The sequence below is a fragment of the Colobus angolensis genome, unplaced genomic scaffold (assembly GCF_000951035.1).
Source record: "Colobus angolensis palliatus isolate OR3802 unplaced genomic scaffold, Cang.pa_1.0 Scaffold87, whole genome shotgun sequence".
Lineage (NCBI taxonomy): Eukaryota > Metazoa > Chordata > Mammalia > Primates > Cercopithecidae > Colobus > Colobus angolensis.
Window position 1 is genome coordinate 49,101 of NW_012122598.1, and position 13,250 is coordinate 62,350.

The 13,250-nt window shown below is 36.5% G+C and overlaps 1 protein-coding gene across 1 annotated transcript; it reads right to left on the minus strand.

Annotated features, from left to right (window-relative positions):
• Positions 1-9,538: 9,538 nt before the first annotated feature.
• On the minus strand, positions 9,539-10,627 carry LOC105503524 (olfactory receptor 9K2). The gene has a single exon (XM_011930422.1). The coding sequence runs from the start codon at positions 10,561-10,563 to the stop codon at positions 9,556-9,558; it is 1,008 nt and encodes a 335-aa protein (XP_011785812.1). The 5' UTR covers positions 10,564-10,627; the 3' UTR covers positions 9,539-9,555.
• Between the last annotated feature and the right edge of the window lie 2,623 nt (positions 10,628-13,250).

The following is a 13,250-nucleotide window of genomic DNA, read 5'->3' on the forward strand; positions in this document are numbered from 1 at the left end:
GGAATGGTGAGCATGGGCATCCTTGTCTTGTTTTGGTTCTCAAGGGGAAGGCTTCCAGCTTTTGCGCATTCAGTACGATGTTGGCTATGATGGGTTTGCCATAGGTGGCTCTTATTGTTTTGAGATAAGTTCCTTCACTGCCTAGTTTATTGAGGGTTTTTAACATGAAAGATTGTTGAATTTTATTGAAAGTCCTTTCTGCATCTATTTAGATGTTCATGTGGTTTTTATTTTAAGTTCTGTTTATATGGTGAATCATATTTATGACTTGCATATGTTGAACCAACCTTGCATCCCAGGGATAGAGCCTACAAGATTGCAGGAATTAGCTTTTTGATGTGCTGCTAGATTCAGTTTGCTAGTATTTTATTGAGGATTTTTGCATGTATATTCATCAAGGATACTAGTCTAAGTTTGTTGTTATTGTTGTTGTTGTTCCTCTGCAGGTTTGGGTATCAGAATGATGCTGGCCTCACAGAATGAGTTAGGGAGGAGTCCCTCTTCCTCCATTTTTGGAATACTTTCAGGAGAAATGGTACCAGCACTCCTTTATACATCTGGTAGAATTCAGCTGTAAATCTGTCTGGTCCTGGGCTTTTCTGGTTGGTAGGATTTTTTATTGCTGGTTCAATTTCAGAACTCATTATTGGACTGTCAGTGATTCAATTTCTTCCTGGTTCAATCTTAGGAGGTAGTATGTTTCCAAAAATTTATCCATTTCTTCTAGGTTTTCTAGTTTATATGCATAGAAGTGTTCATAGTAGTCTCTGAGGGTTTTTTTTATATTTTTGATGGGGTAGTGGTAATGTCCCCTTCATCATTTCTAATTGTGTTCATTTGGATCATCTCTTCTTTCCTTTGTTAGTCTAGCTAGTGATCTATCAATCTTAATTGTCCTTTCAAGAAAGAAATTCTTGGATTTGTTGATCTTTTGTAGGGTTTTCACATCTCAATTTCTTTCAGTTCAGCTCTGATTTTGGTTATTTGTTGCTTCTTGTTAGCTTTGGGATTGGTTTGCTCCTGTTTTTCCTAATTTCTCCAAGTGTGATGTTAGGTCGTTAATTTGAGATCTTTCTAACTTTTTAATGTAAGCATTTGGCACCATAAATTTCCCTTAACACTGCTTTAGCTGTATTCCAGAGATTCTGGTACATTGTAACTTTGTTTTCATTCATTTCAAATAATTTATTGATTTCTGCCTTAATTTAATTGTTTACTCAAATCATTCAAAAGCAGGTTGTTTAATTTCCATGTAGTTGTATGGTTTTGAGCAATTTTTAAGTACTGATTTCTATTTTTATTATGCTGCAGTCTGAAAGTGGTTGGTATGATTTCAATTTTTTTGGATTTCCTGAGGATAGTTTTATGGCTGATTGTCTGGTCTATTTTAAAGTATGTGCTCTGTGCAGATGAGAAGAATGTATATTGTGTTATTTTGGGGTGGAGAGTTCTGTAGATGCCTCTTAAACCCATTTGGTCAAATGTTGATTTTAGGTCCTGGATATCTTTGTTATTTTTCTGCTTCAATTATCTGTGTAATATTGTCAGTGGGGTTTTGAAGTCTCCCACTTTTATTGTGTTGTTATCTAAGTCTCTTCATAGGTCTCTAAGAACTTAGCTTTATAAATCTGGGTGCTCCTGTATTTTGTATATATATATGTGTGTGTGTGTGTGTGTGTGTGTGTGTGTGTGTGTGTGTGTGTGTGTGATAGGTCTTCTTGCTGAATTGAATTCTTTACTATTATGTAATGCCCTTCTTTTTTCTTTTTTGATTGCTGTTGGTTTAAAATCTATTTTGTCTGAAATTAGAATAGAATAGCAACCCCTGTTTGTTATTATTGTTGTTGTTTCTGTTTGCCACTTGCTTGGTAGATTTTTTCTCCATCCCTTTACTTTGGACCTATATGTGTCATTGCATGTGAGATGGGTCTCCTGAAGACAGCACACAGTTGGGCCTTGCTTCTTCATCCAACATGCCACTCTGTGCCTTTTAAGTGGGGCTTTTAGCCCATTTACATTCAAGGTGAAGATTGATTGCATGGTTTCATCCTGTCATCATGTTTTTAGCTGGTTATTATGCAGGCTTGGTTGTGTGGTTACTTTGTAGTGTCAGTGGTCTACAAACATAGGTATGTTTCTATGGTGCTCAGTAATGGTATTTCATTTACAATTTAGCACTCTCTTAAATCTCTTGTAAGGAAGGTCTGGTGGTAACAAATTCCCTTAGGATTTGTTTGTCTGAAAAGGATCTTATTTCTCCTTCATTTAGGAAGCTTAGTTTGGCTGGATATTAAATTCTTAGTTGTAATTTCTTTCTTTAAAAAAATTAACTCAAGATGGAGTAAAGTCTTGAATGTAAAACCCAAAACTATAAAAACCATGGAAGACAACCTAGGCAATACTATTCTGGATGTAGAAATAGGCAAAGATTTTATGGCAAAGACACCAAAAGCAATTGCAACAAAAACAAAAATTGACAAATGGAATCTAGTTAAACTAAAACGCTTCTGCACAGAAAAAGAAACTGTCAACAGAGTGAAAATACAACATACAAAATGGGAGAACATTTTTGCAAAATAGCATCTGACAAAGGTCTAATAAGCAGCATCTATAGGAACTTAAACAATTTACAAGAAAAAGACAGCCTCATTAAAAAGTGGACAAAGGACATGAGCAGACACCTTGCAAAAGAAAACATACATGCTGCCAACAACAATATTAAAAAAAAGTCAACATCACTAATCATTAGAGAAATGCAAATCAAAACCACAATGAGATATCATCTCACACCAGACAGAATGGCTATTTTTAAAAAGTAAAAAACTAACAGATGCTGATGAGGGTGTGGGGAAAAAGAACACTTATACACTGTTGGTGGGAGTATAAGTTAGTTCAACCAGTGTGAAAGGCAGTGTGGTGATTCCTCGAAGCCCTAGAGGCAGAAATGTAATTTTACCCAGCAATCCCATTACTGGGTATATTCCCAAAGGAATATAAATCATTCTATTATAAAGACACATGCACATGCATGTTCATTGCCACACTATTCACAATGGCAAAGACAGGAATCAACCTAAATGCCCATCAGTGGTAGACTGGATAAAGAAAATGTGGTACATATACACCATGGAATACTATGCAGCCATAAAAAAGAATCAAATAATATCTTTTTCAGGAACATGGATGGAGCTGGAGGCCATTATTCTTAACAAACTAATCCAGGACCAGAAAATCAAATACTGCATGTTCTCACTTATAAGTGAGAACCAGATGATGAGAACACATGGACACATAGAGGGGAATAACACACCCTGGTGGTTATTGTAGGGTAAAGGATGGGAGAAGAGAGAGGATTAGGAAAAATAATTTATAGGTACTGGGCTTAATACCTGGGTGATGAAATAATCTGTACAACAAACCCCCATGATACAAGTTTACCTACATAACTTGCACATGTACCCCTGAACTTAAAATAAAAGTTAAACAATTATTTTAAAAAGTGTAATATATGCCCTCAATTTTTTCTGTTTTGTAGGGTTTCTGATGAAGGGTCTGCTGTTAGCCTGATGATGTTCCCTTTGTAGGTGACCTGCACCTTTTCTCTACCTGCCTTTAACATTTTTCTGTCATTTCTACCTTGAGGAATCTGATGACTATGTATTGTGGGAATGGTCTTCTTATATAGTATCTCACAAGGGTTCTCTGCATTTCCTGGATTTGAATGTTCACTTCTTTGGTGAGATTGAAAAAATGTTTATGGCTGATGTCCTCAATATGTTTTCCAAGTTGCTTGATTTCTCTCTCCCTCTCTTTCAAGGATGCCAGTGAGTCACAGAGTTGGTCCCTTTACATAATCCCATATTTCTCCAAGATTTTGTTCATTCTTCTTTATTTTTTTTTTTAATTTATTCTTGCCTGACTGAGTTACTTTGGAGAACCAGTCTTCAAGCTCAAAGATTTTCTCCTCTGTTTGGTCTATTCTGCTGATAACACTTGTGATTGTATTATGAAATTCTTGAGTGGGTTTTTGAGCTCTATTAGATCAGTTTGGTTCTTTCTTAAAATGGTCATTTCATCTTTTATGTCCCATATCTTTTTATTGTATTCCTTAGCTTCCTTGGATTGGGTTTTGACTTTCTCTTCGATGTTGATGGTCTTCATTCCTATCTATATTCTAAATTCTATTTCTGCCATTTCAGCCATTTCAGACTGATTAAGAACCATTTCTGGGGGAACTACTGCAGTCATTTGGAGGTAAGAACTCTACTCTGGCATTTTGAGCTTCCAGAGTTCTTGTGTTGTTTTTGTTTTTGTTTTTTCTCATCTGTGTGGGCAGATATTCCTTCAATATTTGAAGCTGCTTTCCTTAGGATGTGTTTGGGGTGTTTTTTTTGTTTTGTTTTTTGTTTTTTCCTTTTATCTTATTTGATGCCCTCGGGAGTTTGATTGTAGTATAAGCTGGGTTCAGTTGACTGGCTTTGATTCTAGTCTGCTCCTGGGTCTTGAAAGAGCCCCCTCCAGTTACTGTCTCCATGTCCATGTTTTTTTTCTGTTGGGTGATCTAGTCCATTGGGTTTCTTCATGCAGGGACTTCAGTTAGCAGGCAGGACATATCCTTGCCAGCTCAGCCCTAATTCACTGTCCAAGTGCTTTCCAGGGGAACACAGGGTTGTGCCTGCCCACAGAGTTTAGACAGAAGCAAGACCACTGGGCTGGAAGCTCTAGCAAGCATGGTGCATCTGATTATGAGAAAAAGGAGTGGGTGGAATTGCCTGCCCTGCCATCTGGGTGTTTCCAAGGCAATGGGAGGCTGCACCCCTTGGTAAATTCGAGCAGAAGTGTAACTGCTAGGCTAAAAGCTATTGCAGGCATGTCTTGCCTGGCTACAAGAGGCAGGGGTGTGTGGAGTCTAGCAGGCATTGCCAGCAGCAGGTGTCACCCGCCCTGCCATCTGAGTGCTTCCCAAGACAAAAGGGCGCTGCACCCTCTGGCTGAGTTCACATCCAGCAGGACTGCTGGGCTGGAAGATTTAGCTTGTGTTGCCTGTCTGGCTACCAGCAGAAAAGGTGGGTGGGGTCACGTGTCTGGCTGTCTGGGTGTTTCCCACCACAGTGGGAGGCTGAACTTGCTGGCTGAGTTCAGGTAGAAGAGGGATCACTGGGCTGGAAACTCTAGCAGGTGTTGCCCGCCTGGCTACCAGTGGCAGGAGTGATGCCATCCAGGTGCTTCACAGGACAGTGGGAAGCTGTACCCACCACCTGTGTTCACACAGAAGTGGGATCGCTAGGCTTAAAATTCGAGCAGGCATTGCCTGCAGGCATAGCTACCAGTGGCGGGGGGGGGGATGGGTTTACATAAGATATCTTACAATTATAACCATCTATTTTTAGCTGATAACCACTTAATTTCAATCATATACAAATACTCCACACTTTTCATTCTTCCCTCCCACACATACACCTTATGTTATGGACATCATGACTTACATTTTTTAATATTGTGTATCCATTAACATATTTTTGTACTCTTGTCTTTTAAGTTTTATACCAGAATAAAAATTATTTTTGCGTCGCCATTACAATATCAAAGTGTTATGTGTTTTCTACCTTTACTAGCAAGCTTTATACTTTCATATGCTTTCATGCTGCGGTTTAATGTACTTCATTTCAATTTGAAGGACTTCAGTATTTTTAAAGGCAGATGTGTTGATGATGAACTCTCTCACTTTTGTTAGTCTGAGAAAGTTTTTAATCCTTCATTTTTCAAAAATATTTTGCCAGGTATGGTATTCTTAATCGGTGCTTTTTTCTTCCAATACTTTGAATTGTATCATCTTATTTTCTTCTAGTCTGCAAGGTTTTGGCTGAGAAATATACTGACAGTTATATGAAGATTTCCTGGTAAGTGATTAGTTGCTTTTCTTTTGCTGCTCTCAAGATTCTCTTTGTCCTCAACTTTTGAAAATTTAATTATAATATTTATCTGTGTGGATTTCTTTGGGATCATCCCACTTGGAGTCCACTGGGATTCTTGTACCTAGATGTTCGTTTCCCTCCCCAGAACTGGGTAGTTTTCCACCACTGTTTCTTTAAATAAGCTTTTTGCTCCTTCTCTTTTTTCCTTCTAGAATCTTAATAATTTATATATTCTTTCACTTGATTATGTGTTTTAGGTTTTCTTTACTGTTTATTATTGTTTGTTGCTGTTACTCTTACTGAATAATTTCACATGGCCTTTCTTCAAGTTGCTGATTTTCTTCTGCTCTGTAAAGTCTCCTGTAAAACTCCAGTAAATTTTAGTTCAAGTATTGTATTCTTCAGCTCTAAAATTTTTGTTTGGTCCTTTTTATATTTTATATCTTTTGTAAATATTCTCATTTTGTTCATGCATAGTTTTCTTTAGTCATGGAGCATTTTTATGATAGCTATTTTGAACTCTTTTCAGATAATTTATATATCTCCAATTTTTTATATATCTCTAAATCTTTAGAATTGTCACTGAAGATTTATTTTGTTAATATTTTGAGCCTTGTTTCTTTGCTTATCGCTTTCTTCATGTGTCTCACATGTCTCATATGTGTCATGTGTCTCACAACTTTACGCTGGAACCCACACATTTGAAAAAACAGCCACCTCTACCAGCCTTTACAAACTGGCTTTGTATAAGAGACCCTCCCCAATCAGCCCGGCTAGAAATTCCAGGGATATGTGAAAACTTTTGGGGGAAAATGTGACTTCTCTGAATCTGTTCATGCAATTTCTCAGAACCAATTACTAGTTTCTTTTTCTTTAGTACTGTCTTGCCTTGGTTTCAGTGGTCACCAGGTATCCAAAGTATGCTGCTCCTCATCAGCATCCTTAGTCAGGCAAAACTGATTCCATTCCTTAAACAGCCTTCCTAAAAGCCTACAACCAGATGTACACTCTACCACTCTCCTTGCCTCTGAGGTAGAAGGCTCAAGTTATGTGGCTTTATCTGATTCTGACTAACCATGCTAGCTACAGCAAACCACCTCCACTCCCACCCCACATACACACTCTCCTTTGTTCTCAGAAGCCTCCAGGAATTAAAACTATGCTAGTTCCATCAGTGCTCTTAGTGGAGAATGACAGAAATTAGTCCTTCCTGCAGCCCTCTGAAAAGCTAGAATACTGGATTCTGGCTTGGATTCTCCACTGTTATCTTTGTTCTCAAGGGAGAAGTCATGAGGCAGGGTGCTGTCCTAGTGCAGAGCTGTGCCAGCTTGGTAGAGTAGCTGATGTGGACGAAGTGAAATTTCTCTTCTTACCCATGTCATTGTAGCTTTCCTTGGCTTTGCGATTGCCTGGGGTTACTGCAACTTCTTAAGTGCATTCTGGAATTCTCATAAAGGTATTTCGGTTCATTGTTAAATTAGTGTTTCTGTGAGGGAACCAGGGCTAGAAATTACTATACTGCCATCTTGCTTATGTCACCTACAGAATTCTGTTCTTAATTTTAAAATCCAAATATTCATTGCTGGTATGTAGAAAAGAAGTTGGCATTTGTATATTAACCTTATATTCAGCAACTTTGGTATAACCACTTATTAGTTTCAGAAGGGTGGTTTTTTATTATTTTTAATTTTCTACATAGATAATCATATTATCTGCAAACAAGGAATGTTTTCTCTTCTTTTCCAATTTATAGATCTATTCATATAAATTTGCTGGAGATCACATAATAAAACACCACAGACTGGCTTCTTAAACAACATAAATTAATTTTCTTAGTGATGGAGGCTAGAAGTCCAAGATCAAGGTTTCAGCAGAGTTGGTTTACTCTGAGCCCTCTTTCCTCAGCTTGCAGATGGCTGCCCTCTTGTTGATTCTTCACATGGTTGATGTTCTGTGCACATGCATCCCTCATGTCCCTCTGTGTGCCCTAATCTCCTCTTTCTATAGGGACACAAATGATATTGAATTAGGACTTATCGTAAAGCCTTATTTTAACTCAATTAAATCTTTGAAGACCCTATCACTAATTAACGTCATATTCTGAAGTACTAGGGCTTAGGGCTTCACTGCATGAATTTTGAGGGAATACCATTCAGTCCATAACACTTTCATTTTCTTTTCTTTTCTTGTTGCATTAGCTAGCACGTTCATTAAAATATTGAAAAGACATGATGACAGAAGGCATCTTTGCATTTGCCCTGATAATAGCAAGAAACCTTCTAGTTTCTTGTCATTTAATATAATGCTCAGTGTAGGTTTTTTATACATGTTCATCAAGGCAAGAAAGTTCCCCCTTTATTTCAGGTTTTCTGAGAGCTCCAATACTTTTTATCTATTTGTACCATGACCACACACACACTCAATTTCAAAAATGGGGTGACATACCTTCTTTTGTATATTCTCTTCATTTACCTGCAGTTTTAAAAATCTGCTTTTGTTCACTAATATCGGCATACCTTTAAACCCACATCAATATTATAAACCACTGTAGCAGGTTTCCTGACTTCAATCTAATCCCCCTTTGATCAATGTTCCATGTAGCCCAAGAAGGGTTTCTCTGATTACCAACCACCTTCTTAAGGCACCCCACTTTGTGATCTCTTTGAGTACCTTTGGCAAAATGTCTGGATTTTGGTTTTATGTCCAAGGATTTGGATATCTCACTAACTTTTAAACTTCCAAAAGAATGAGGTTATTTATCCCTGAGCCCACCATAAGGCCAGAACATATTATACAGATATTCAATAAGGTTAATCAAATATATACCTATATGAAAAGGCATCAATAAGTAAATTTTGGATCATAATCTGTTTTGATGACTTCCCTGATTCTATACCCTTATTAATTATTCCTTAGCAATTATTAACACAAGACAAAATCATGAAAATCAAAACTGAGGGAATGATTGCTCAAAATGTTTGAAGATCTCTATTTCCTATTTTAGTTCTTTGCACTGGGACCCAGCACCTAGCAGTACCTTAGAGGACTCCACAATAATGAAGTATAAAGTTTTCCAAATTAATGTATAAAGATTACTTACAGTTTGTGTCTTATTATTAGCACTTCCTTTCTATGTAGCTCACATAAAATATTTGATCAAGGTGAAAATTTAATACACATTTAGCATGCTAATGAAACTAGCTACAAAATTAAATACATATTTTATTTAAAAATAATCTGGGCATCTTTGTCAACTACCCATGATTGTGTGTAGGAGGGATGGGCAATCCCAAAGACAAACACCAGACAAAATTTTGCTGAAGCACTATAACAAAATAAAAAATATTGTTCTACATTATGCTACAAGAATCAATAGATATAAATTCAGTGAAATAAAATGTTGAAGACCAGTGAGAGGGTTTATCATAAAAATACTTCCCTAATGTCCAGGATAGCTCCAATATCCAAGATTTTCAGAATTAATGATGTCTTGGAGAGTAAAAAGTAAAATATGGAAAGCATACATCACATGAAAAAATCTACTAAAAGTATTTTTATGACATTCAGGAGAGTAACTTTTATTAATGACCACAAGTGTACTAAATAAATAGCCACAATACAATTGGTGCAAGAGAAATAATCAAAGACTAATATTTTTCTTCTCTAGAAGTTTTTTTAGAGCCTCTTGGACATCTTTGTTCCTCAGAGAATAAATCAAAGGATTCAACATGGGAGTGACTAGGGAGTAACATAAGGATGCCACTTTACTCAGCTCAGGAAATCTGTCAGGAGTGAGATACATAAAAAAGACAGCACCATACAGCACACTCACAACTCCGAGGTGAGAGCTGCAGGTGGAGAAGGCCTTCTTACGTCCCTCAGTAGAGTGTATCTTTAGAACTGTGGACACAATATACATATAAGATACAATAATGACTATGATAGTAGGCAAGATAATAATACATGATAAGGAAAAAGATATCATTCTATGGATAAAGAGATCAGAACACGATAGTCTCTGAAGCGGGCGAGAATCACAGTAAAAGTGGTCAACAGCCCGAGAAGCACAAAAAGATAAAGTAAATGTCATGCTGGTCTGAATAACTGAGCTAATGCAGCCACAAAAATAGGAACCAGCCACCAACTGAGTGCAGAGACGTGTTGACATTTGAACAGAGTAGAGCAGAGGGTTGCAGATGGCAATAAAGCGGTCATAAGCCATGGCCGCCAGGAGAAATCCCTCAGTCACAATGAAGAGGGCAAAGAGAAAGAGCTGGGCCACACAGCCTGCAAAGGAGATAGACTTGCTTTCAGACCAGAAGTTGATTATAGCCTTGGGTGCAATAACAGATGAATAGAAAAGATCAATGAAGGAGAGATTGCCTAGGAAGAAATACATTGGTGTGTTCAGCCGAGGATCAGTCATAATAATGGCCATCATCCCAACATTCCCTAGAAGGATCATGGCATAAACAAACAGAAATAGCAGGAAGAGGAGAATGTAGAGCTCTGGGCGGACCCTGAAGCCTGCAAGAATGAAGTCAGTCGTTTCGGAGTGATTGCTTGCTCCCCTGTCACCCATGGTAGAAACCTGTTGAGAGGCACAGGGCAAAATATACAAATGAACTCTTGGTTTGGATCCTAGCATTACAAATAATCTCTTATGATATTAAGATTTACAAAGCTATTTTAATTTTAGCCTTATAAGTATACTGTGACTTAAAGCCAACCAATTGCTGTTGAAACCAAAGATTAGTTGTATTTCTTAATTCTTTAAGTGGTAGAGTTAGGGTTTTTGCCTCTGCATCTAATACAATGCCTTTCTACCCAAATGCCTTTCACATTTCCAAGTATCACTTCTCTATACACTTCCCACTCATGATTCACACAATAACTTCAACATCATGGAGCAGTGACTGGAAGAGAGCACAACCAATTTAATAAATGACTTTGGGAAGCACATTAGGTAGTTTGGGTTGGGAGATATTTGGGGTTTTAGTAGTCAAGTTTAGGAAAACGGGGACTTAATTTGGAGTACCGACAAATATAAAGGAAGTGACTGAGAAAAAAAAAGAAAAAAACTACTTGTGAAGTGCAATTACCTTTCACGAGTCATGGAAACTGGATTCTGATGGAAGTTATGTACCTGCTAAGATAAAAGGTGTGCACAACCAAGCACAAATTATTAGTACTCACATTCAAAAATTTCTGTCCCAGATGAGCCATCAAAGCACTTTCATAAAGAAAACTTCCTTTCATTTCTTGATCCCAAGACTTGGAGATCTTTGTTTTAACTTCTATTTTAAGTTCAGGGGTGCAAGTGCAGGTTTGTCACATAGGTACATTTGTGTCATGGGGTTTTGCTGTACAGCTCATTTAATCACTGAAGTATTAAGCCTAGTACCCATTAGTTATTTTTCCTGATCCTCTCCCTCCTCCCACCCTTCACTCTCCAAAAGGCTCCAGTGTGTTTTTCTCCTCTACGTGTCCATATGACTTGCAGTTCTTTAAAAAGAGATCTACAGCAGAACTCTTCTCCAGATAAAGGTGTTACTTTAGAAATTAATACTGCAAAGGATACATATGGGGGCATTGTTGATTATACTTTTGTTTGCCCCGAATACAACTTTTGTAGCCATTATTAACTCATTACTGCTCAAATAGATTTTTTAACTTCATATGTTAACAATACAAGCCACTCTTTCTTTGTCCTAAGGGCCTTCTGTGCATCATTCTGTCTAGGCAACAATAATAACGAACATGTACATGGCACTTTTCATGTGCCAGACACTTTTCTAAATGCTTTCATAGTAGCTCATTTAATCCATACAATAATAACATGAGGTGGGTATTATTATATTCCCAAGTTTACAGATGAGGAAATTGAGGTACAGAGAAATGAAGTCTGCTGAAATTCACTTACTAGAGTCAGAATCAAGATTTGAAGCCAAGAAAACTGGCTTCAGAATCCAGGCTTTTGATCATCATTAATGATTAATCACTGTACTATATCAGCTTTTAATAAAGGACCCTTCCTGTTCCCCTACCTTACTTCTGCTTACACTTTAGAGTTTAGTTAAAATTTCATATTTCCAAATAAAATCTCTAATTCTTCAACCTGGGTCAAAACATCTCATCCAAAGACAATTGAAGAGACCAACTATCACCATATTTTAATATTGAGATTACATATTAATTATTCTTCACTTGACAATAGCTTACTTAAGACAAAATTCAATTTGTTCTCCATATATTGTTAGCATAACATTATGTGTCTGGTAAATGGCAATTAATCAACACATATTCATTATAGATCAAAGTTGAATGATAATGATCATGCAGAAACAGACAAAAACATAAAAACTATCTATCTAATACTGCAGTGATTAGTACAGGTTTTAGGTTTAAATAAATCTAGGCTCCAGTTCTGCTTCACTCACTTTCTAAATGGGACCTTGGACAAGTTATTTATGCTCTCTCTCTATGCTACTGTATTCTCATATATAAAGTGGAAATAAGAGTCCTCAAAGTTTTCTTGGGAATAGAAAATGACTTATGTACATAAATCACTTAGCACCATTTATGGTAAAGTAAGTATTCAGTAAATGTTAGCCATTATTTTCATTATAATCTTCAGTACTCAGTCCCACTATTCATACCAAATAATGCTTATTAGGTTGAAAATTAATAATATATATGTTCATTTTTGGACAAAACATTCTCAGTGGAGGGGAAGAATCAATCTGTTGAAAGTTTAGAGAGATGAAGAAATCTTGAAGAAATGGGACATTTGGCCTGAGAAAAAAGATTATTAAGAGAAAAGTTGCATAAGATGTTATCATTATTTAAGACTGTATTAAATGTTGAAAATAAAATATTCACCCATTTTATCAAAAATTAGATATGTAAATAATTAAAAAGTAGTAAGAGCTTACATTAGATTGCACTTACGGTCTGGAAAGGTGTAAGATATTTAAGAAGTGAAAGAAAGCTGACTGAAGTAAGCATGAAAAATCATTTTTTGAAAAATAATATATATCATTTATCTTTGTTTTATTCTCATCTAGAGGCAAAACAGATTATTTTAACTTCTAAGATTTATTCCTATCAAACTCATTCCAACATTATAATTTAATATTATTATTAAATGTTAATTATTCCTCTCTTGAAAATAATATCCTTAACATCAAACTCAGCTTGTTTGCTGCGTATTGTCAACATAATGTTCTGAATCTAGTGAATGACAATAATTCAGTACATATTTATTACATAGAAAAAAGCTGAATGATAATGAGCATGTAGAATCAGAGGAGAAAGAAAAAAACAAATTTATTA

What these genes read in the sequence shown, in the direction of transcription:
- LOC105503524 (XM_011930422.1), bottom strand. Translation starts at nt 10,563, where the DNA reads ATGCTAGGATCCAAACCAAGAGTTCATTTGTATATTTTGCCCTGTGCC.